The sequence below is a fragment of the Pogona vitticeps genome, chromosome 2, assembly GCF_051106095.1.
Source record: "Pogona vitticeps strain Pit_001003342236 chromosome 2, PviZW2.1, whole genome shotgun sequence".
Classification (NCBI taxonomy): domain Eukaryota; kingdom Metazoa; phylum Chordata; class Lepidosauria; order Squamata; family Agamidae; genus Pogona; species Pogona vitticeps.
The window spans coordinates 96279808-96300662 of record NC_135784.1 but is presented as its reverse complement, the minus strand read 5'-3'; the positions used below and the strand labels follow the sequence as shown (position 1 = coordinate 96300662).

The 20855-nt window shown below is 40.9% G+C and overlaps 2 protein-coding genes across 20 annotated transcripts; one reads left to right on the top strand and one right to left on the bottom strand.

The window, feature by feature from the left end:
• Nucleotides 1-2490: 2490 nt before the first annotated feature.
• On the bottom strand, nt 2491-20566 carry HNRNPH1 (heterogeneous nuclear ribonucleoprotein H1). 19 transcript variants are annotated; one of them, XM_020782738.3, is made up of 14 exons: nt 20405-20566; nt 20059-20212; nt 9780-9914; nt 9082-9237; nt 8769-8912; nt 7153-7291; nt 6066-6244; nt 5890-5961; nt 5699-5832; nt 5442-5577; nt 5111-5194; nt 4935-4985; nt 3806-3898; nt 2491-3223 (listed from the first exon to the last, which is right to left on the bottom strand). In XM_020782738.3, the coding sequence occupies exons 2-14, from the start codon at nt 20105-20107 to the stop codon at nt 3105-3107; spliced, it is 1491 nt and encodes a 496-aa protein (XP_020638397.1). In that variant the 5' UTR covers nt 20108-20212; nt 20405-20566; the 3' UTR covers nt 2491-3104. The 19 variants fall into 19 exon arrangements, with proteins under 19 accessions (XP_020638397.1, XP_072846185.1, XP_078241800.1 ...); XM_072990084.2 differs by having other exon boundaries at nt 5699-5811; XM_078385674.1 differs by having other exon boundaries at nt 5699-5811; nt 6081-6244.
• LOC110073482 (deoxycytidine kinase 2) lies at nt 11065-18787 on the top strand. The gene is made up of 7 exons (XM_020782743.3): nt 11065-12068; nt 12840-12955; nt 13228-13421; nt 13805-13952; nt 16563-16678; nt 17380-17479; nt 18393-18787. The coding sequence occupies exons 1-7, from the start codon at nt 11969-11971 to the stop codon at nt 18414-18416; spliced, it is 798 nt and encodes a 265-aa protein (XP_020638402.3). The 5' UTR covers nt 11065-11968; the 3' UTR covers nt 18417-18787.
• Nucleotides 20567-20855: the final 289 nt, after the last annotated feature.

The window sequence follows — 20855 nt, the reverse complement described above, 5'->3', positions numbered from 1 at the left end:
AACAGAAATTGATATAAGTTTGGATGTATTACAAGCCACAGAATTTGAAGTTAATCAGGGGTAAATAATGTTGATACAGGCAGTTAGAAACTCCCAAGAATGCCAGTAGGTGGGCATGCCCAACTGAAAGATTAATACAAAGAAACTCCCCTTTCTGAAAGTACAGAACTCGGATCATGTTTAGTTGTAAGACTGAAACATCTCAAGGTGAAGAAACTAATGTTCTTTGAACTGGTGGCAGCAACCACAGTAGAAAGCCATAGCGGGGCTCAAGGGTTGGAAAAAAGGAAAAAGGACAATGGAAATAGGAATAAAATGGCAAAGATCAGTTGGGTAATGATGTACTTCAAAAAGGCAATTTGGATCCATTTGTCTATAGTGGCAAAGGAGTCATACAGGAGTATTTTGATGAGTGGGGAAAAATTTAATCTGGGAATATAGAACAGTTGTACAAACAGTGATGCTCGCATAGAGAAAGAAAACTGAAGTACAGTCGTACCTCACTTTACGAGGAAATCGCTATACGATTAGGTTTTTGCAATTGCAAAATGTTTTAAATGGGTTTTTTCATTTAACGATCGGTTCCCTGCTTCGGGAACTGATTTTTGCTTTTCGAATGATCAGCAAACAGCTGATCGTCAGGTTTCAAAATGGGCACGGGCTGAAGAAAATGGCCCCGCTGTTTTCTAGGACGGATTCCTTGCTTTACAGGCACCCAAAATGGTCGCCGTATGGAGGATCTTCGCTGGGCGAGCAGGTACTGTATTCAGCCCATTGGAACACATTGAACTGTTTTCAATGCGTTTCAATGGGTTTTTTCATTTGACAATGTTTTTGCTCTACAGCGATTTCGCTGGAACAAATTAACATCGTCAAGCAAGGCACCACTGTATCTGTAGGATTTTTTTAATAGAGGTCTTAGGTGGCTTTCACTTCACAATTGGAAGGTCTAAAGCCAGAACCTTAGATAACACTTTCCATTTTTCATCTCCATGCCGATACCCAACTAGCTTAATTTAGAAATTACTCCAATTACATACTACTCTCTGCATACTACCATTTCAGAAATTTTCTTCAATAGTGTAACCATCTTGCTTTCAATCTCACCCCTATTCTGTGTACATCATGCTGTGATTAGGAAATTATTTCTCATTGCTCCAGAGCTTTATTTCATAAAAACCTTGATTAATAGGAGCATCTGCACAGGTTTTGGTAAAGTACTTTACACAGCATGAAAAGTACATTACAGTAGTACAACCTAATGTAGATCATACAGCCATTATGCTGTAGCAGAATGTGTCAGATTCAGGATATCTGAATTTAATTCCCCACTTGGCCATGGAAACTTTGTTAACTGATTTAAAAAACTCCTTGAAAATGCTATTACAGTCAATATATGTCAGATGTAACTTGATGGATCCTAACATGTAATGAGTTTTTAAAAAATTAAGTTGTCCTGGTAATGTGACAATTTTCATGTATCACATCTGTCCTCCTTCCTCACCAGTGTTTTCATGTTAGGACAATTCAGCTCCTGGTCTCTTATGTGGATTGGGGGAAACTGTTAGCAATCAAGAATATGCTTGATGTGGCATATATTAAACTATTGTTCTGGAATCCACTTTCCCACAAGTAAATGTGGAGCTGCAATGTAAAAGTGCCACACTCTCATGTGGTTGAGGATAAAATACAGTGGTGCCTCGCTTAACTATTTTAATTGGTGCCAAAAAATCCATCGCTATGGGAAAACATCGCTAAGCGAAACGCGTTTTCCCACAGAGATGCATTGAAAACCGGATAATCCGTTCCAATGGGAACGGATTACCGTCCTTAAGCAAAAATCGCCATAGGAAACATCGCTAAGGGAAACGTGGTTCCCCCATTGGAATGCATTGAAACCTTTTCAATGCATTTCAATGGGGGAGAAAAAAACCACCAAAAATTCAAAAAAAGTCAGAACAAAGCCAAATTTGGTTAACAAAGAGTTTATTAAGTGCACTAATGATTTCAAGCACTTTTTAAACAATTTAACACCTTTTAAAAATAGCAAAAACTCAGCTGTCAAAAACATCATTAAGTGAAACAGGGGGACCTAAACTGTCATCGTTAAGCGAAGCAAGGTCCCCAACGTCGCTATGCGAAATTCCCCCATTGGAAACATCGCTCCTAAAACCTCATCTCTAAGCGAATACATTGTTAAATGAGGCAATCGCTAAGCGAGGCACCATTGTATCTGAAAGCAGTCTCATTTATCTCAGCTCTGTACAGAATAGTTATAAGCACCAATTTTCACACAGTGGGTAGTGCTACAGAAAAATTCATCACTCTACCCAAATTCAATTTCCTGGCTACTACCAAATTCTGCAAAAGCATATATTTAAGAACCCTGTTATGATGGACTCTGAATAAAAAACATTTGCTGGAACTAATTAGTCCAGCAAAACAGTTGCTTCTGGTAGCAATGTTTACTTAAATCAAGAGACGTTCCAGTTTTTAAAAGGAAGTTTTATTTTAACAAGTTTCACTTAGCGCAATACACCTAAAAGTAAATCACAATACAATGAAAAGATTAAATCAAGGCCTCAGATCTCATACGAACATCAAGACCAAAATCCTAAGAGTGGCTGTATTGCATCTCACATTTCCCCATTAACTTAAAAAGCTTAATGTGCCTTACAAGAATATTAAAAAGGAAAAACTAGAACTAACATGCCAAATGTTCACTTGAGTTTTCAACACAGCTCCTATATCTTTGTTTGTACAAAAAAGCATGTTCCTGAACATGCACTGGAAAGTGTTTGGTGTTACACAGTATAAGAGCAACATTTAACATAATTGAAACAGCTTTAACCTAAATACGCTTACTGCTCATACACACTTCTACAACAAAAACGAGGGGAAAAGCTGAAAATGGTTGAACAGGAACTTTACTTGACTTACACCCTAGATGAAATGTTTCAGCATATTCAAAAATACTGAACCTGAATGTTTTAAAATGATCCTGATTTCACTTACAAGTAAAGCATAAATCACAAGCTTGTATTGCAAAACTGTTAAACTAAGTTTTTTGTTTTCTTAAAAAAGTTGACCAAAAATTAGGAGAGTTACATTCCCCAGCCACCACTCATGTTGGACATGTTGGACATTCCAGCCATGCCATTCACTCCCATGGATGCACGACTGCCACTACTGTAGTAGCTGCTGTTCATCGCACTCTGGTTACCTAAAGTAGATAATAAACAATTTAGTGTAAAACTGTGGTACTCTTCAGACACAGCGACATAATTTCCTACAAGTTATCTTATACCACCTTGCATAATTTTGTTATTGAAAAGACAAACTTTCTTCTATGTAATGCCAAGTTTATAATTCTATAAAGCCAGCAAATCACTTCCCCAGACTTTTTGTAAAGTATGTCCAGAGCAAACCCTGAAACATCTTAATGCCCTCCTCTACCGCAAAGCCTAATGTACATTATCATTTTCACACCATTAACTAACAATGCAATGCAGCACATATAGACTGGGTCAACTACTTATTTTCAGATTTTAAAAGAGCCAGAGTGGTCTTGTAGACCAGATGGGCAGGGTATAAATCAAATAAATAAATAAATATTATAAGGAAAAGGGTTCCTGTCATTTTTCCTCTAAAGACTTACATTTCATCCTATAAGGTAGCTGGAACCAAATACCTAGGCAATTTTGAAATGTCATAAGTTAAGTATTTGCCTGAGCATGTCGATTCTCAAAAAGGCAGCTAGCTAACTCAAACACATATCCCTTTAAGATTAATAAAAACATCTTACCATATCCACTCATGCTGCTTTGACCACCATAGCCTCCTCCGTAACCCCCACTCAGCTGTTGGTTAGCTGGACCACCATAACTGGATTGGCTTCCTTTCAAGTTAAGGATATGCATGTTAAGACCTTGACTACCATCATCTTTCATTAAGATTCTTATGATATATACTACCTCAAAAGGGCAATTTTAGTCCTATTACAGCATAATCTCATATGGAAAGACTCCTAGTTTTGCTGTCATTTTTAAGGGAAGCATTTGCAGACAACACTTATGCAAATAACAAACTTAGCGATTTGTGTGGCATCTATGTTGAGGTGTGTAAACTATTCAGTTTGGAAGTAATTTTGTTGTACTCATCTGAAAATGGCATGTCTATTCCTTTAAAATACATTGTACATTTCAGGTGCACTAACTGAACTTGAAGTGGTACTTAGATCTATAGAATTGTATGTTCTGGTGGCTGCATAGCCTTTATATGCTAATACACAATGCAAACCACTCCATATGGGCCAGTTTTAAGATCACACAGGAGATGCCAACTTTCAACAGGATATCTGACTTCTGCTCCAATGACTAATAATACTGTTCTAGGCTACCCACCTCATATATAGCACTTTTAAATGTGTAACAAAGATATTCAGAATACAGCTACTTGAATAGCTCACTTAATTATCTCTGCAAAACGTTTTTGCAATTGAGAATATGTAGTTTTTTTCTTTCTCATATCTTAAGAACAAAGCCTAACCAATCTACAAAATGCCATAAAAGCAGCACATATACCCACAGCACACAATAACCACCACAAGAATGAGCTCTTAGAACAAGCAACCCAGCTTCTGAAGTTATTACACAGAACTGAAAGTTGCAGAAGAATACTCAAGTTTGAGGCTAAGTAGAATGCCTACTGTGATAATGAAAGCCACAATAATTCCAGCATTCATCCCATACCCAATCCCCGTCCAAAAAAATATAGTAACACATGGACAGCATGTTGTCTCTTTCCCCACACCCAATATGCCATCATTCGTAATCTCAGAACTCACTCATGCCACCACTCATACAATAGATAAAACATTTATTCATTTAACAGCCTGATCATTAGAATGTATACCTACTAAAAGGTTTATATACCTGCCAATGTGTTAGTGTTCCAATCTTGGACTACCCCTTCAGTTTCCTTGACTGTGATTAAGACAAAATGTTGAGTTTCAGTTTTAGGCCACTTAGAATAAGCAGGAACTATATAAAATTAGCGACTTTGTTAAATATCAGCAGTACTTTACACGAAACTGAATTTCTACACATACCCATAGCTCCCATCATCTGACTGCCATATGCACCACCACTTCCTCCAGCTGTAGAATTCAAGAAGAGTTCTACATATCGGTGTTCTAAGGGAACAAAAAGACAGCGATGCACTGACCCACAAACAAACTTCCCAAATAAAGCTACTTTACATACAAGGACTCATATCTTGATACAACACTCAATGTTGGTCACTGCTAAAAACGGAGCAGTGGAAATTACACCACCCACATCCAATTACTGTAATGTTAAGACCAGTATAAAATCTGTTTTGTGGGAGAAAGGGAAAGAAGCTGATGAAAATAAAGGCTTCTGCAGGAAAGATGAACTTACGCATGTTTGCTTTGTCTTTGGACATTGCAGCAACAGCATCCTCATGAGTAGCAAATTCAACATCTGCCTCTCCTGTTACCCGGCCATCAGGTCCAATTTCAATGTGTACTCTTACAGGATTAAGAGGCGAGAAGAACTACAAAGAACACCAGATGGAGGCAACATTAATTTCATTTCTCATACTATGTTCTCTTAAAAGGGAAGCAATCCTGAAAATATATCAGTATGAACACATGCCAACAAAGACAGTAACTTACATTGTAAATGTCGTTCTCTGTAGCTCTGTAAGGTAATCCTCTCATGTGTACACAGTGACCAGTTGTGCTTTGGAAAGTAGACGAGCCATCCCCATATCTGTGATCTGACATTCCTGTAGAAAGGACAGTCCATTCTAAATCTTTTGTATGTAGAATGACTTGCCTCATTTGCCCTAATCAAGAATACCTACCTCTTCCAAATCTATCAGATCCAAAGCCATAGCCATCATTATAGCCATTGTAATCATCATAGCCACCATAACCTGAAACCAGAATTTCAGAGTATGAAGAAACATATTTTACATTCAAAAATGCTTTTGTTGCAAATAACTTGTTTTTAAAGTGTAAGAATATTTTGTTTATTTACCTCCACCATACGCACCGCGTCTCATTCTTTCAAACCCACTTCCTCTACCAAGGCTGTTATAGCCTCTCCCCACACCCGGCCGGTCATAAGGACCCGGCCGTTGCATGGCCATTAGTTTGCGAGGAGGATCATAATGAGTGCGCACTTCTGCTCGGCTGCTCTTGAAGATTTCAATGTACCTAAAGAGTTCAGACATATAAAACTAATTGAGAATTTTAAAACTTGCACACTAAATTATACAAAAAACACATTCTGAAATCATAGCCTTGGAACTGGCAATTTTAAACCAGATTTTTTAATATACAGTAGCAAATAATCCAAGGCCAAGCAATACAGTAAGGATTGTAACTTATTTGTATGCTCATTAAAATCCCACCTTAAAGGTTAGGGAGAGCCAGCAAATTTATCTTTTCAATAATTGCAACACATTCTGGAGGGACAGATGTCCACTCAACAGTGCCCATACTTTGCTCATATGGCAATATGCAGAAGGGTTAAAAAACCAGCCTCCACCAGAATTTTAACCCATCAGTACATTCAAAAAAAGTTTTTTTGTGTGCTCACAAGCCTATTCCATGCATTTGCATGGCAAAATTAGCATGGGCAAAAGATGCATGCTTCAATTAATGAGTCACAAAACTTAGAATAAACCCTTTGTGACATTTTTGGAAATTGTACTTTTATGCAAGAAATTACACAAGAAAATGTTTCATCAATTTATAAAGAAAAAAGTTTAGTAATCACATTTTCTTATGGTAATAAAATGCTAAGTGTCTTTAAAAGTAGAGGCATAATTGGTACTATTAGGAAATTTAAAGCCATAGTCTCTCAAAGTCCTTAAGTTATCATTAAATATGTGGAGAATTAAGAGCCTTGAGTAATCTAGGGAACAGCAAAACTAGCACTTCAGCCAGTTTGCATATTAAAAAAAAAAACAAATAGTAAAAACATTTTATGATAATATTGGAGATGTTAGTAGGGCATGACATTACATGTTGTGAGGTGAGCACTTGAGAAGAGAGAATATGGATTTAACAACAGTTTACCATAAGAAGAGCGACATATCCAACCAACCATCCATCCCCACCTGTGCCCTATTCTTTCCTTGTGTTTCTTTAGAGCCTTTTCAGCTATTTCCTGTGAAGCAAACTGCACGAAGGCCTCCCCCGTACTCCTCCCCTGGAAGTCCACCGGCAATGTTATCCCATTTGGCACGATTTCCAACCCTTCAACCCAAGGACAAATAACCCCAGTAGGGGGGTAATATTAACATCACAAGCCCAATCATGATTTTCTTATAGCTTTAAAATACACCAGTAGTTATACTTTAAATCTAGAATCAGCATGGAATTATCAACACTATATAAAAACATGTCAACATGAACACTTATCATATACTAGTAGATTCTTAAAAACCTGTTTACAAAATACACATTTCTACAATGTTAACATTAATAATCTCTAAAGCACTTCAGTTTATCAATTAAATTTCTCTTTAAAAAGTATAACATTTTATAAAGCATTACAAGTTTTAAACAACTTCATGCAAAACATTTAACAGCTCTAACAATGAAATCAAGAACTGGCATTTATATAAAAACTCATTTGAAAAACTGTACATGCATACCATTAATATTTGCAAAAACATTTTTCAAAAATCTAAAATTACATAAATTGATCTTATGAATCTAATTCAACTAACAAAACATTCAGATTTATCTGGACTACTACTACATATTCCAAACATTCTGATGTAATCTTCACTTCTGTCTTTTGTCTAATCCTTTTTTCTCATGCTATGAACTGTAATTCACCTCCCCATGAATTTATATGAAGCCACCAATTTTATCCAATCTTGAAAATATCCAATACTTATAAACATAAGACAGGCAAGTATCTTGTGCTCCCTTATTACAAATGTCAGAAAACACTAAGATTCTAACATTCATTTCAGAATATATGAACATCAAATTTAGACATGTGGTCAAAAGAAAAAAACTCATGAGATCCACAGTTGGGCAATATAAATTGATACCAAAAGTAACAAGTAGGAACTAATTCACTCTATAATTCCAATTTTGAAAAGAAATCTAAATGCAGCCCTAAAGACTTCACATCAAGCCTACTTCTTGTTCCCTGGGTTTCATACTCCCCCACCTATACTTTATTTAAAATCCAGTCTGATATGGTCAAATTCTAAAAAATACTAAACATTGTTCAAAATTTGATGACATTGATTCATTCTAATGAAGAAACCAGCCTAACTGTGGATTTTAGGATAATTTCAGCATTTATCTTCTTCCACCCTTTCAATCAAGCTACAATTACAAAACTAAATTTCTATATTTTCAACACGTTATCTAAAGCTATGCAAAAATTCTAAGCACTTGACTAAACAGAGTGGAAGAGTTTAAATAACAGCTTTGCCTCCAGTTTATTAACATTTATTTCACTGCTTAATATATTAACCACCCTTAATATTGTAAAGGTTCAAAGGACCAAATTTTAGGGGATACTTTAAAATCTGGAGGCAGTTTCCAAGCAGAAAACATTTAAAAGATTTTCGTTTTAATATACCCAAAAGCATTAACCATTCAAGATTGGCAGTTTAAGTATGGCTTGCTTTATAACTAGCTATTATTTCAGTGCCACTAAAACCTAACCTTTCCCCACAACTATAGCTAGAACTTGTACCCCACATACCTGAGAAAAACTGAACAATTTCTTCCTTGCTACAACCAAATGGAAGTCCTCTAAGACGTACAAAACCATCATTAGCCGTATCAGGGCTGTTAGGACCAGTATGCTTCAGAACCCAATCCATTTCAACGTTGTTTGACTTGAAGACTGTAAGAGGCACTTAGAATTAATGAATTTTGGAATTTTGTACAAAAACATCAATGCACAACAATCATTTGGAAAACATGTTCAAGTTCACACAAACGCAGAAAAGTCATGCACCTAAAACTCCACCCAAATGAAAGCCTATTTAGCGAGTTACTACAGCAATCCAAACCTTCAACATATCTGTGTCCCATTGTTTCTCTGTCTTTTTTCAGTGCCAACTTCACATCTTCTTCAGTTTCCAGTTCCACAAATGCTTCACCGCTTGGTCGTCCTTCCCTTGTGTAGATAAAACGGACCCCTGAAGATCCATTTAGTATTTTGCATTCTATGAAGAAGTGGGAGAACCAGTTAGGCATACCAACAGACCACCATCTCAAGTCCCACTGACTTCAGTCTACAAAGCTTGCCTTATGATGCTTCAATCTGAAATGAGCAACTGTGGTCTCAGTAAATACCTGTATATCTTTTCTGAACTTTAAGGAATACCAATTCATAGAAATAACATCTCACAGAATTTCCATTAACAGCATGCTTTAAAAATTACAGAAAACAAAAGCAAAGGATAAATACAATTTTTCAATCTTTTGTCCGACGTTTGCACCACTCTTACAACACTCTATAATAGAAATCTTGCCATGCTCAATACCAGTTATTTTAAAAACTGACTTGAATACTTGATTTACAAATTAAATTAAAATCGCTATCTCTGAAGCTAAAAACTTAAGGAACCTTTTCCTCTTGCGGCAAGGATGTGAGTTCCAAAATATTAAGCATGCATTTACTGATTTCCCAACAAAAAGCGAGAGATTCCCCCCTCCCGGCAACAGATACAAAAGGGGAGGGGGCGCGCACAGACCAAACTCTTACCGGAGAAAAACCTCTGCACTTCATCGGCAGAACAGGACCAGGGCAGTCCGCGCACTTTCACGACATAGCCCTCGCCGCCTTCGGTGTTTAACATCATGCTGGAAGTGAGCGTAGTCTCGGTTTCACCTTCTGTTGCTACGGGGCAGACAAAGACGTCGCCACACTGAGTGGGGGAGAACATCGGCAGCCCTATACCCGCCCGCCCGCCCGCCCTCTTCGCCTTCTCCCGCCTTCCCACGTCTACCCCACGTACACATGGCAAGAGAAATCTTCGTCCGGAGCAGCACAGAAGATAGTAAAAGTCACTTCGCCTCACCAGACACGGAAGGCCGGGCGGCGTCAGCAGGACGCACTCAGTTCTTAGGAAATGGCGCCGAGCGCGTATTGCGTTTCCGCTCGACCAGGCCCTGGCGCCGCCCCCGCTTGCTAAACAAGAGGCCTCAGCCGCCCTGAGCAGCTGGGGAAAAAGTCAGCCGCTCCCCGGGACCGCGGGCCTCGGCGAAGAGCTCAAAACAAGGAGGCCGCAACTACGGACTCCCAAACTGAGAGGAGGCTCACCTTCTAAAGTCTGGCGCGGCGTGGCCGAAAATGGAGACCAGGACGCACGCGCGTAAATAAGCTCCGACACAGCGCACGCGCCGTACGGCATCGGCGTCTCCCCTCCCCCAGCCTGCTTGAACACCATCTGCGCATGCCCTGCCTGGCAAAACCTAACACACCGTTATTGGGGAGTCGGAACTCTTGTGGAACTTAATGGAAATACTGTAGTTGGGTACGCTGACCAAGCCTGACGTATCGCCGCTTCCTCACCCGCAGCACATAGTACTTTGACGAAGCGACTCTATTCCTGCCATAGCCTACGCTACCTAATTGAGTCTCGACGTAATTATACGCATGCGTTCAAAACAATGGCCTACAAGAGCAGCAGCGCCAGGGTTAATTATCGTGTATAAGAGAAGTCGCCGTACTCGTTTCAAAACAGGAAATCACAGAATTGTGAGACAATATAAAGCCAGTGTTATCCACGTCGAATCCAAAGGTATAGCATAACTTAATACTTTGGCGGAAAAAAAGCCTTAAGATACAGCGCTTCCCATGGATGCAAGCATTCTCGACATTGGAAAATGATAATCCACTGATTTGAAGAACGCTTAGGTACTTTTCTAGTTTAAATCCGTCTGGGAACGACCTAAAGAAAAATCACAGCAAACACCAGTTTCACCAGTTTTTCGAGTTTACCAACAAACAAAAGCAATAACCGCGTTGGCGTAATGCAACAGGGCCATAAACAGAGCTGAAGCAGCACAAAAAAACACATAAAATGTCTCCGTTGTCCCAAGCACACAATAGCTGAAATTCAGTAGTAAGTCACAACTAGAGTAAGCTCACTGAAATCTAGGCAAGTTCCACTGATTCAATCGGCCGACTCTAGTTACCACATACTACTACGGGATTTTAGGCCACGCCACTATGAAGAGTCCATTTTAGTCCTTCCCTACTAGACTATTCCCTCGGCAAGCGAGCGAGCCACGATTCCCAAGTCCGTACTTAGGCGACACTTTCAGAGGCCAAACAGGCAACAAAAACACGCTTCAGCACGTAAATGTTGCCACCTCAAATTTCGCTCCCCACTTCACAGGGAAAGAGCGTTATTTAACCGTTGGGCCGGGGGGGGGGGGTTCGTAATTATCAGCATAGCCTCCACCTGTCGGTGGTTTTAGGAACTCCGCCTCATGGTAACATTTTGACTATAAACCTCATAGCGCTTAACTTCCTGAAAGGCGCAGAAGAGTTTATTCGCACAACTCCCAAACCCGCCGAGCACCAGCCAAACCACACGGCTCCACATTGTAGTTCCTACTACAACCGCGGATGAGTGGCCTGCGACACGGAGGTGGAGGGGGGGTTGGATGATAGCTTGGCAAGGCAGGACTCGGCAGGCACAAGGGCTGCGAGTACCCGTCCCAAACTGCGTCTAACTACAGGGTGGGAGGGCAATTTCTGGAAAGCGGGAATTCTCCGTGCTTTTGAGACAAAAAAAAAAGTGGGGCGGAGCAGGGGCGAAAGGGAGGGCTGGCCGCCCCCAAGGATTGGCCGCCGAGAGGCGGGATTCTTGAAGCGGCAGGAAGGCGCGAAAGCAGAGGGCTACACTCCCCTTTCAGGAACGGAGAAGCTGAGGGCGGCTCGTGATGTCTCCGCCGTGCAAGCGCCATTGCCTCAGTCCCCCCCGCTCGCTGGATTGCAGCTTCCAGAAGCACCTCAAAAAAGTCTCCATTGAGGGGAACATCGGTAAGTGCCTCTCCGCCGTCCCGCCTTATGTGCACAGCACTTCACTTCCTCATCCTTTAACACCCAAGAGCCGAAGGGAACGAACTATCCTGTCCATCGGAAGCTTGCTTTTTGAAAACTCGGCCGTGACTCGTTCCAGCGGAACGGAAATCCTTTCCCCCACTCACCCAGTCGCTCTCCCCAGATGCGTGCCTCCCAGTAGAAGTTTAATGGCGCCAAATTCCCGGAAAGTAATTGCACGGGGTTGGCGGGATTTTTCGAAGCAGCCTTTATACTGCAACTGCGCTCTCGTGCTATTAGCACTTCTGCTCAAAAATAATTTCACAAGCAACCCGGTGCTCCTCGCCTAACATGAAAAACAGACCAGCAAACTGAGCATGCAAATTACAAATTAATACGAGATTTCTTACAGATGCCCTACCCTACTGCACATTTCACTGAGGGCGTATGCAAAAGGCATACTATTTAGACCTTAAAACTCAGATATTTGGAGTTGGTCAAGGGTTACTTTCGTCGTTTGCTTCTGTACTCTTTGTTCCCCTCCCTTAATGCTCTGCACATAACATACTATGATTCACTACATAACTTGAGTTCTGGACTGAAAGCAAGTCAGAGAATACTGTACATATTCAGAGTCAGGACTAGGGAGAAAAAGGATACAGATGTATAAGATCAGTCTGAGTAGACTGGCTCTCCAAGACGGAAGTGTGTCAGAAGATCTCGTATCTGAATTATAGGAATACCAATGATTTTATCTTGTTTTCTTTACAGCTGCAGGAAAATCTACATTTGTTCATCTACTAGAAAGATATAATGATGAGTGGGAAGTAATTCCTGAACCAATTGCTAAATGGTGCAACATCCAGACATCTGAAAATGAGCATCAAGTAAGTCCCAACTATTGACTACAGTAATTTGGGGGTGGGGTGGGGATGAAGTAACTGGCCTTAAAACTTCAGCCAAAAATCATTATACATTGTTTGGGAATTACAGGGATGTATGCTAGCAAACCAGTTCTAAAGATAGCTTGACTATTTCAGTTTTGATGCTACTGTGCCATACCCAAGTATATTTTATGAGCTAAGTTATATAGACCCTTCGCAAGGCCTGTCTGTAACTGGGGGAAAAGTGACTGTCAAGCTCATTTTATAATTAACAGGAACTTTCAACATCTCAAAAGAGTGGGGGAAACCTGCTTCAAATGCTATACAGCAAATCTACAAGATGGACATATACATTCCAGACCTATGCCTGTTTGAGTAGAGTTAAAGCACAACTGAAGCCAGTTTCTGCAAAACTCTATGAAGCGGAACATCCTGTGCAGTTTTTTGAGAGATCAGTGTACAGTGACAGGTAAACATGTAGTAATTTACATGAATATTGTTAGTAATGAGTAAGAAATAGTCCACATACTATGTATCAAAAATAAAGCATGAAATGGCATCCCTGCAACAGAAACATTCTGGATGAAATTATTTCATCCTTCCAGAAATAACCACAGCTACATAGAACTTTTAGGTTCTTCTCTAATTTCTAGGTCTTGTCCACAGCTACTTAGTTTCAATGGGACTATACTAATCTACTTAACTTGATTCTAAATGCTTTCAAAATTCTTCATATCTTAACTGGGATTTCCTTACAAAAAGGTATTCTATGTAGGACTGCAGCTGTGATTATTTTTGTACAACAACATTATCAAGTTTGCAATTTAATCTCATAAAAATATTTTATTATAGGTATGTGTTTGCTTCCAACTCATTTGAATCAGGAGACCTCAATGAAACAGAGTGGGCAATTTATCAGGACTGGCATTCATGGCTTCTGAACCAATTTGAGTCCAACCTGGAGTTAGATGGCATTATCTATCTGCGAACAACTCCTGAGGTATGTCCACCACCCTTGGCAGCTACAGTTTTAGATACACAGAGCAAAAACCAATAGAAATTATGTGGGTACAAAAGTCTCTGCATTAGATTCTCAAATGGAGTGCTCCTTCTTAAATTTCTTAACAGAAAATTTTATTTCTAAAGACATATTGCTTCATAAACTTCATAAATTAAGACTGGATATAGATGCAGTATTTAACAACCATGGCATTTTCAAAGTAATCTGAGAGTTAAAGTCATCCTTACATTTGTAGGCAAGACATAATTCAAAAAATCATTACAGTGGTGCCTCGCATTACGACGTTAATTCGTTCCAGCAAAATCGCTGTAGAACAAAAACGTAATGCAAAAAGAAAAAAACCATTGAAACACATTAAAACCAGTTTAATGCATTCCAAAGGGCTGTAAACTCACCGTCCAGCGAAAATCCTCCATAGGGCAGCCATTATGCAGCGAGGAATCCGTCCCAGAAAACAGTGGGGGGCCATTTTGTTTACCTGGCGGCCATTTTGAAACCGCCAATCAGCTGTTGGAAAATCGTCGTTTTGCGAAGAATCTGTTCCCGAAGCAGGGAACCGATCATCATAAAGCGAAATTCCCCCATAGGAAACATCATTTTGCGATCACAAAAGCGATTGCAAAAAGTTCGTCGTAATGCGGTTTCGTCGTTAAACGGGGCAATTGTAAAGCGAGGCCTCACTGTATTTATGTTCTACCCTATTATGAGAGTAATGCTTATTAAGTCCTTGGTTTATAGGAAGTATGTATAACAGTATGTATGATTATAAAAATATAAAGAAAACAAAAAATGCATGTAATCCAAACCAGTATCAAATTACACATTTACCTTTTAGCAGTGCAAGTCAAACAAAAACTTAAAACATGCTGAATCAGATCATGCTCTATTTAGAGCAACTGAAATTTTAACAAGAATTTTCCTGCAAAAACCACATCATTGATTATTATGGAGACAGGAGATCAAAAATGTGTACATATGTATGCCCATTTAGACTGAAACTGGACATAGTTTTGATGTAGGCAAATTGGAACTTTTCATACTGGTATTCCCAAAAGCTGCTTTTAAAATTTGCAAACTTCAAAGCTAAGGCATCAGCATAGCATGATGCAAATACTGTCTGTTCTCCAATGTGAACAGTTGGAGATTCTCACTTTGCTTTGAACAAAATAAGGTGCAAAAAAGGTCAGTTTCTAGGTTTCTGATATGTCCCTAAACTGCCTGCAGGGCAAGTTTGCTAACACATAGGCTAAAAGCCAACTGAGCAACTATAAAGACTGATAGTCATCAGAATCATCAGCTATGCATGTTAATCTTTAATTTAAAGTTTCCAATCTCATGCCAGCACCCACTTCTGAGGCTCGCTTTAAACCTTGGAAAGCCTTTGGGAGTCATGCCATGGGCAGAGAGCATTTAATGTCTCAAAATTACCAGGGCCAGAGGTGCCAATTTTTCAGATATTAAAGACGCCCATCCTCACCTTGAGGCTCCCAAAGGCTTCTCTAGATAAAAAATGGATTCCTGGGAACTTAAGAGGTGGGGAGAACAATTACTACGCGCCATCAAGCCAATTCTAATTTATGGCAATCCCTTCTAGAGTTTCCCAGTTACAGGTTTCTCAGATGTGCACTTGCCATTCCCTTCTTTTGAGGACACCCTGGGACTATGCAGTTTGCCCAGGACTACTCAACCTGTTTTTTCCCCCCTGGAAGGCACAATGGAGAATTGAACTCGCAACGTCTATCTCTCTAGCCAGATACTAAACTCACTCAGGGGATAATAGCAGCCTTTATATGTGCAGAGTCACTCAACAGAACTTTAGCCACCATAATAAACCACAGCCAGGTCACAATCTTTATCTTTTTAAATCAGCAGACATAAACAGCACCTTTGTCCTTGAAATACACAGACAACTTGGTTCTGTTATAGAAAAGCACAGGAAACTAACTGTTGAACTTAACTGCCAAAAGAAGTTTTTTTAATCAGGATATCAAAAAAAGAAAAACTCTTAATTTCTGGTATATACAAGGAGAATTCAGTCCTACCTACCTAGGCAATTGTAATCCCAAAATAAGTCTAAGCCTAGACCGCAACCTAGTCATCCTGACATCAGGGTTCCATAGAAGTACTCTGTTGCCAAGATACAACAATAAGGAATTTTACTGATTGTTTTAAAACATTCTACTAGTAAGATATCTTTTTAAATGAAGCATATATAGACATGATAACATTATCAAAATAGCACACTTGTTAAAATAATATTTCAGTGAGTTGTCTCAAGCTTTAGATACATTTGAGTGTCAACAGCATGCAGAAATGTATTTATCAAGCAAATACATTATAACCCTAAACTCATTTACTTTGTTGCAAGTTAGCATGCTTTTTCACTCTCACCTAAATAGGTAGTTAAGCAATTAGTATACTTAAATAGTTCTGAGACAAGTATTTTAAAGTCAGAATCTATAATTTATACAATTTTTGTACATAGCAAATTATGTAGCTTATTCAAGAGCAAATAAAGGTTAGGCTTTGAGAACCTTTTTTGTAATCAGCATATGATGTGCTTAATGCTTTATTGACACTGAAAAACAGAAGTGTATGGAGAGACTGAAACGGAGAGGAAGAGAAGAGGAACAAGACATTCAACTGGAATATCTAGAAAATCTTCACCACAAACATGAAACTTGGCTTCATGAAAGGACAATGAAGTAAGCAGCTTGTAATCTTTTAACTTTTCTCTTGAATGTATTCTTAATACTGAATGAGTTCTTCAAGCCTCTGTTGAAACTCAGCGGATTTCTAGAACCAGAAAATAACAGACCAGAATGGTGCTGTCTTGCAGCAGAGTTAAGGCTGCATATCCAGGACTTCTGTGGCTGTTTACATGTTACTCTGATTGTAGCATCAGAAAGTTCAGTTTTAATCAAGCATCAATGTTCAGCCTTAGCTGCGAATATCACATTGACTAAAAATAATGTTGACTGGATATGTAGCACCTGTTGGTAAAGTACAGGTACCAGCAAATCAAGATTCCTGTGAGCTCAAAAGCTGAAGAACCATGTGACTTTTCAGCCCAATTTTGACACAAAGTGTCACTGTAAGGAGGTCCACTGAAGTCAATAGGGACTGCTTTCAAGCAGGGTGGATTTTATTTAAAATTTAAAAATGATTACGAATTTTATTTAAATTACATCAATTTTTTAAAATCATTGTTATCCACTCTGCTTCCAACTATATTAGAAAACGAAGGATGTGCTTTTCTGCTTGAGGTGTAATAAATGTATCTGCAAGTAAAATTATTCCACAAATAGCTGTTTGTTTCATGCAATGTGATAACTGATCACCACTGGAATAATCTTAAATTATCTTCCTCAAGAAAAGCAAACTCACAATACAAACTTTTTTGTAGGGTGGATTTTGACAACCTTGGGGACATACCAGTTTTAGTTTTAGATGTTAATGAAGACTTCAAAAATGATGAAATAAAACAAGAGTACTTGTTGGAAAAAGTAAGTATCTCCCCTTGTGCAGTAGCTTGTTTTTCAAAGCTATGTTGCTGGTTTGGTTTGATGTGTATCCTGACATTCCACGGTGATCTCATGTTAAACGCCTTATAACTGATTCTCCTTTCTTGGGTCATGTTGCTGTCCTTTAATTACCATTCACATTCATCTGTTCCACAATAAAACTAGTACTTGAACATCAGTCAGTTACACTGACCAAATCTGGACAACTGATTGTATATTTTTTTTGCAGCTGATCTAAACATTGCAAGAGAAAGCTTCAATTGTATTTATCATACACAGTATGCCATCAAAATTAATTTCTAGCCACATAAAGATGTACGTTTATTTAAAGGAGCACCATAAATGTTTCCAAAATCCCATTCAGAATGCTGACCCATTTGTCCTGCAGTTCTGTCATTAAACTGAAGACCAAATTGTGCCCATCTACATTAAGAACTGCTGGATAGCTCAGTGGTTTAGCCAGTCTCAAAGGGGGGCCCTGGCACATTCGAAGGGGCCATCAAACTGGAAAATGTAAGAAGTTTCTGAAAGATATATTTGTTGTATTTGTGTTTGACAGGAGGCCTTGTAACCTGAGGAAAGCTACTAGAAGGGCCATTCCCAAATAAAGGTTGAGAATGGCTGGCTGGGCATCTGACTTCAGAGCTAGTGGCTGGGAATTTGATTCCTTAGTGTGTCTCCTTGACAGAGGCTGGACTCAATGATCCATAGAGTCCCTTCTAGCTCCGCAGTTCTAAAATTATATTAGTTCACCTTTCAAGCAAAGTGGAGGTTGAAGACAATTCCCTTACTTTAGCTTCTATGCAGCTGTTTAATATACTATATATCTGGTTTGATACCTACATTCAAATCAGAATTGCTTTCAACAATTTGTTAAAATGTCTTGTTTTTACAGGTCAAGGCTTTTTTGACTACTTAGCAAACGAAGATATTGCTCAATGCTGACACATGGAAGACTACAATTTCTTTGTCCAATTTATATAAACCACTTCCTATTTTTCTTTTTTATGTGTAAAGAGAATAAGCTGCTATATAACAGAATCAGAGAACATAGGCATAAAATTAGCAGTTACTAAAGATCCAGATTCTTTCAAGAGCCAATTTGCCTTGAAGAAAATGATGACTTGCATGAACTGCTTCAAAGATAATTTAGAATGTAATGTTAACATTTTTCTTGTTACTGGAAATGTGTGGAGTATTTAATGGAAACATTGTTACAATGCCTCTACATAGTATGCTTTGCATGTTTTAAAGATGCTTTAGCTACAATAAATATTTTTTGTAAGTGCAGATTTCTGTGGTAACTACTGCCAATTCATATGATGAGTATCAGTGAAGTCAAATTCACAAGTATACTTACTGGTCATATCTACCTGTGTGCTGGCCACATGTTTGCTAGGAATAATGTTTGAAGCTCAGGCTCTCTTGTGGGAAGGTACAAATTACAACATGTATATTACAGCACGTCTTCTCTTTCCTTTACTTACGAAGCAGCGTTTTCTTGTGTTCGGGACAAGGCAGAAAAAGTGTTAAAAAGCATGACTTTGAAGAGCCTGCTCCTTTGTGCTACTTCAGAGCCATTTCCATGAGTTTTACCATACTTAAATTCAGACAAAGCATCAATGTTCCCATCGGTATTATACAGAGTATTAAAACATTCAAGAAGCAAAGGAACAAAGGCCGCTTTCTGAGAACTGGCCACGATCCCTACTCAGGAACTACTACTGAGTCCTGACTACATTAATTTCTTTCAACGGACTAAAATGGGCGACACAACCGCGAGGTTTCCTTCGAGCGAGCCGACCCGCCTGTACTGAGCACAGCCGCTTTTACAAGCCCCAGGATCCCGTCGGTGGGGGCCGCGAGGCTCCGGAGAGGCCTCCCAGCCCTGCTCTGGCGCCACGCTCCCCTCCATTTCGGCGACTCAAGTGCCAGAGATCCTGAAAGCCCCCTTCCCTCCCGCCCTCCCTGGGTTCGAGTCCTCCCGCCCCTCACCTTCCCCGCTTGACGGTGAGAAAAGGAGCAAGGGCCGGGTTAATGCCAACCGTTTCCTTCCGCTGCGGCCTACACAAGTCAGGCTCTCGGCCGGCTAGGCCTCAGAATGGCCGCCGAGCGCGTAACGCGCAATCTAGGCAACACCCACCACAATGGCGGAGGCAGGACGTGGTCAAAAGGAAGCAGGCGAGGAGGGGGGGGGGGAGGGGAAGGAGCCCTGGCTCGGAACGAAGACCGAAAAACCCTGGAAGGGGGCCGGACGGGGGGGGGGGCGCGCGCTCCCGTGGCTTTTTCTTTGAGGAGGGGAGAAAAGGGGGGGTCGAGACGATGAAGGGCTGGGGGGAGAGGAGAGGACAATCCCGTTTTTGTCCCTAACACCCGCCCCTTCCCGCTGGCAATGCGGGAGCAAACGAGGAGGGGGGGGGCACTTACGCGGGCAGACCGACAGACAGACAGAGCCGAGGCTCGCGGCGTCCCAGTCACGGCCCCTCCCCCCCGATCTGCGCCAGCGCTCCCAAGCCCGCAGCAACGGCCGTAACGGCCGCCGATCGGCGGAGCCCACTCACCAAGGCCGGGAATCTCTGGGCCGGTTTCCTCAGTGTGACACGGATCCATCACGACTCAATCTCGCTCTTCTTTTTTTTTCCTTTCCCTGCTTTTATTCCCCTCAACCCGCGGCGATCAAGGCGGCTACGGAGGAACGATCAGTCGAAGGGGGCGCTAAACAATGAGCAGAAGAGAAAGGGCGGTTAAGGCAGCGCCGCGCCAGCGGGCGAGGAGGCCGCTGCCTTCCCCGGGCCGCCCGCCCGCCCGCCCGCCGGCCCCCTCCCGGGTGCTCGTCACCCTCACCGGAGAACAAGGCAGGCAGGCGACCGGCCGACGCCACCGCGCGCTTGCCTCGCGTCCACTTACCGCGCTTCCTCGCAGCTGCTCGTCCTCTCTATAAATAACTCCTTCCCCCACTTTGTGGGCTTGTGACATCAGATTAAGTAACCCCTCCCCATTCCCGGCCTGCCCAACCAGCCAATCGCTTGCTTACAGGGGCGCTGGAGAGGCTGCGTTGGGCGCCCCCTCTCCCTTTAAAGCCCCAGGACCTCCGTCTTGAAGGGGCCGAAGACGGGCTCCGGTACCATGGGGGGAAAAAGGCGGGCGGCTCGACTCGGCTCGTGGGGTTGCTCTCGGCCGCTTTCTTGAGGGAGAGGCAAGACGCTCCGTGGAGCTCAAGAAAGATGGTGTGAACACCCGCTTCGGGTCGCCTCCTGTAGGGCCGCTGGTGCCCTCGCCGAGTTACCTTTTCTCTCCAAGTCTGCAGCCTTGTTTCTACCGGTGGGCAACCTTGGGGATCGCTCCTGTCCGAAGACGA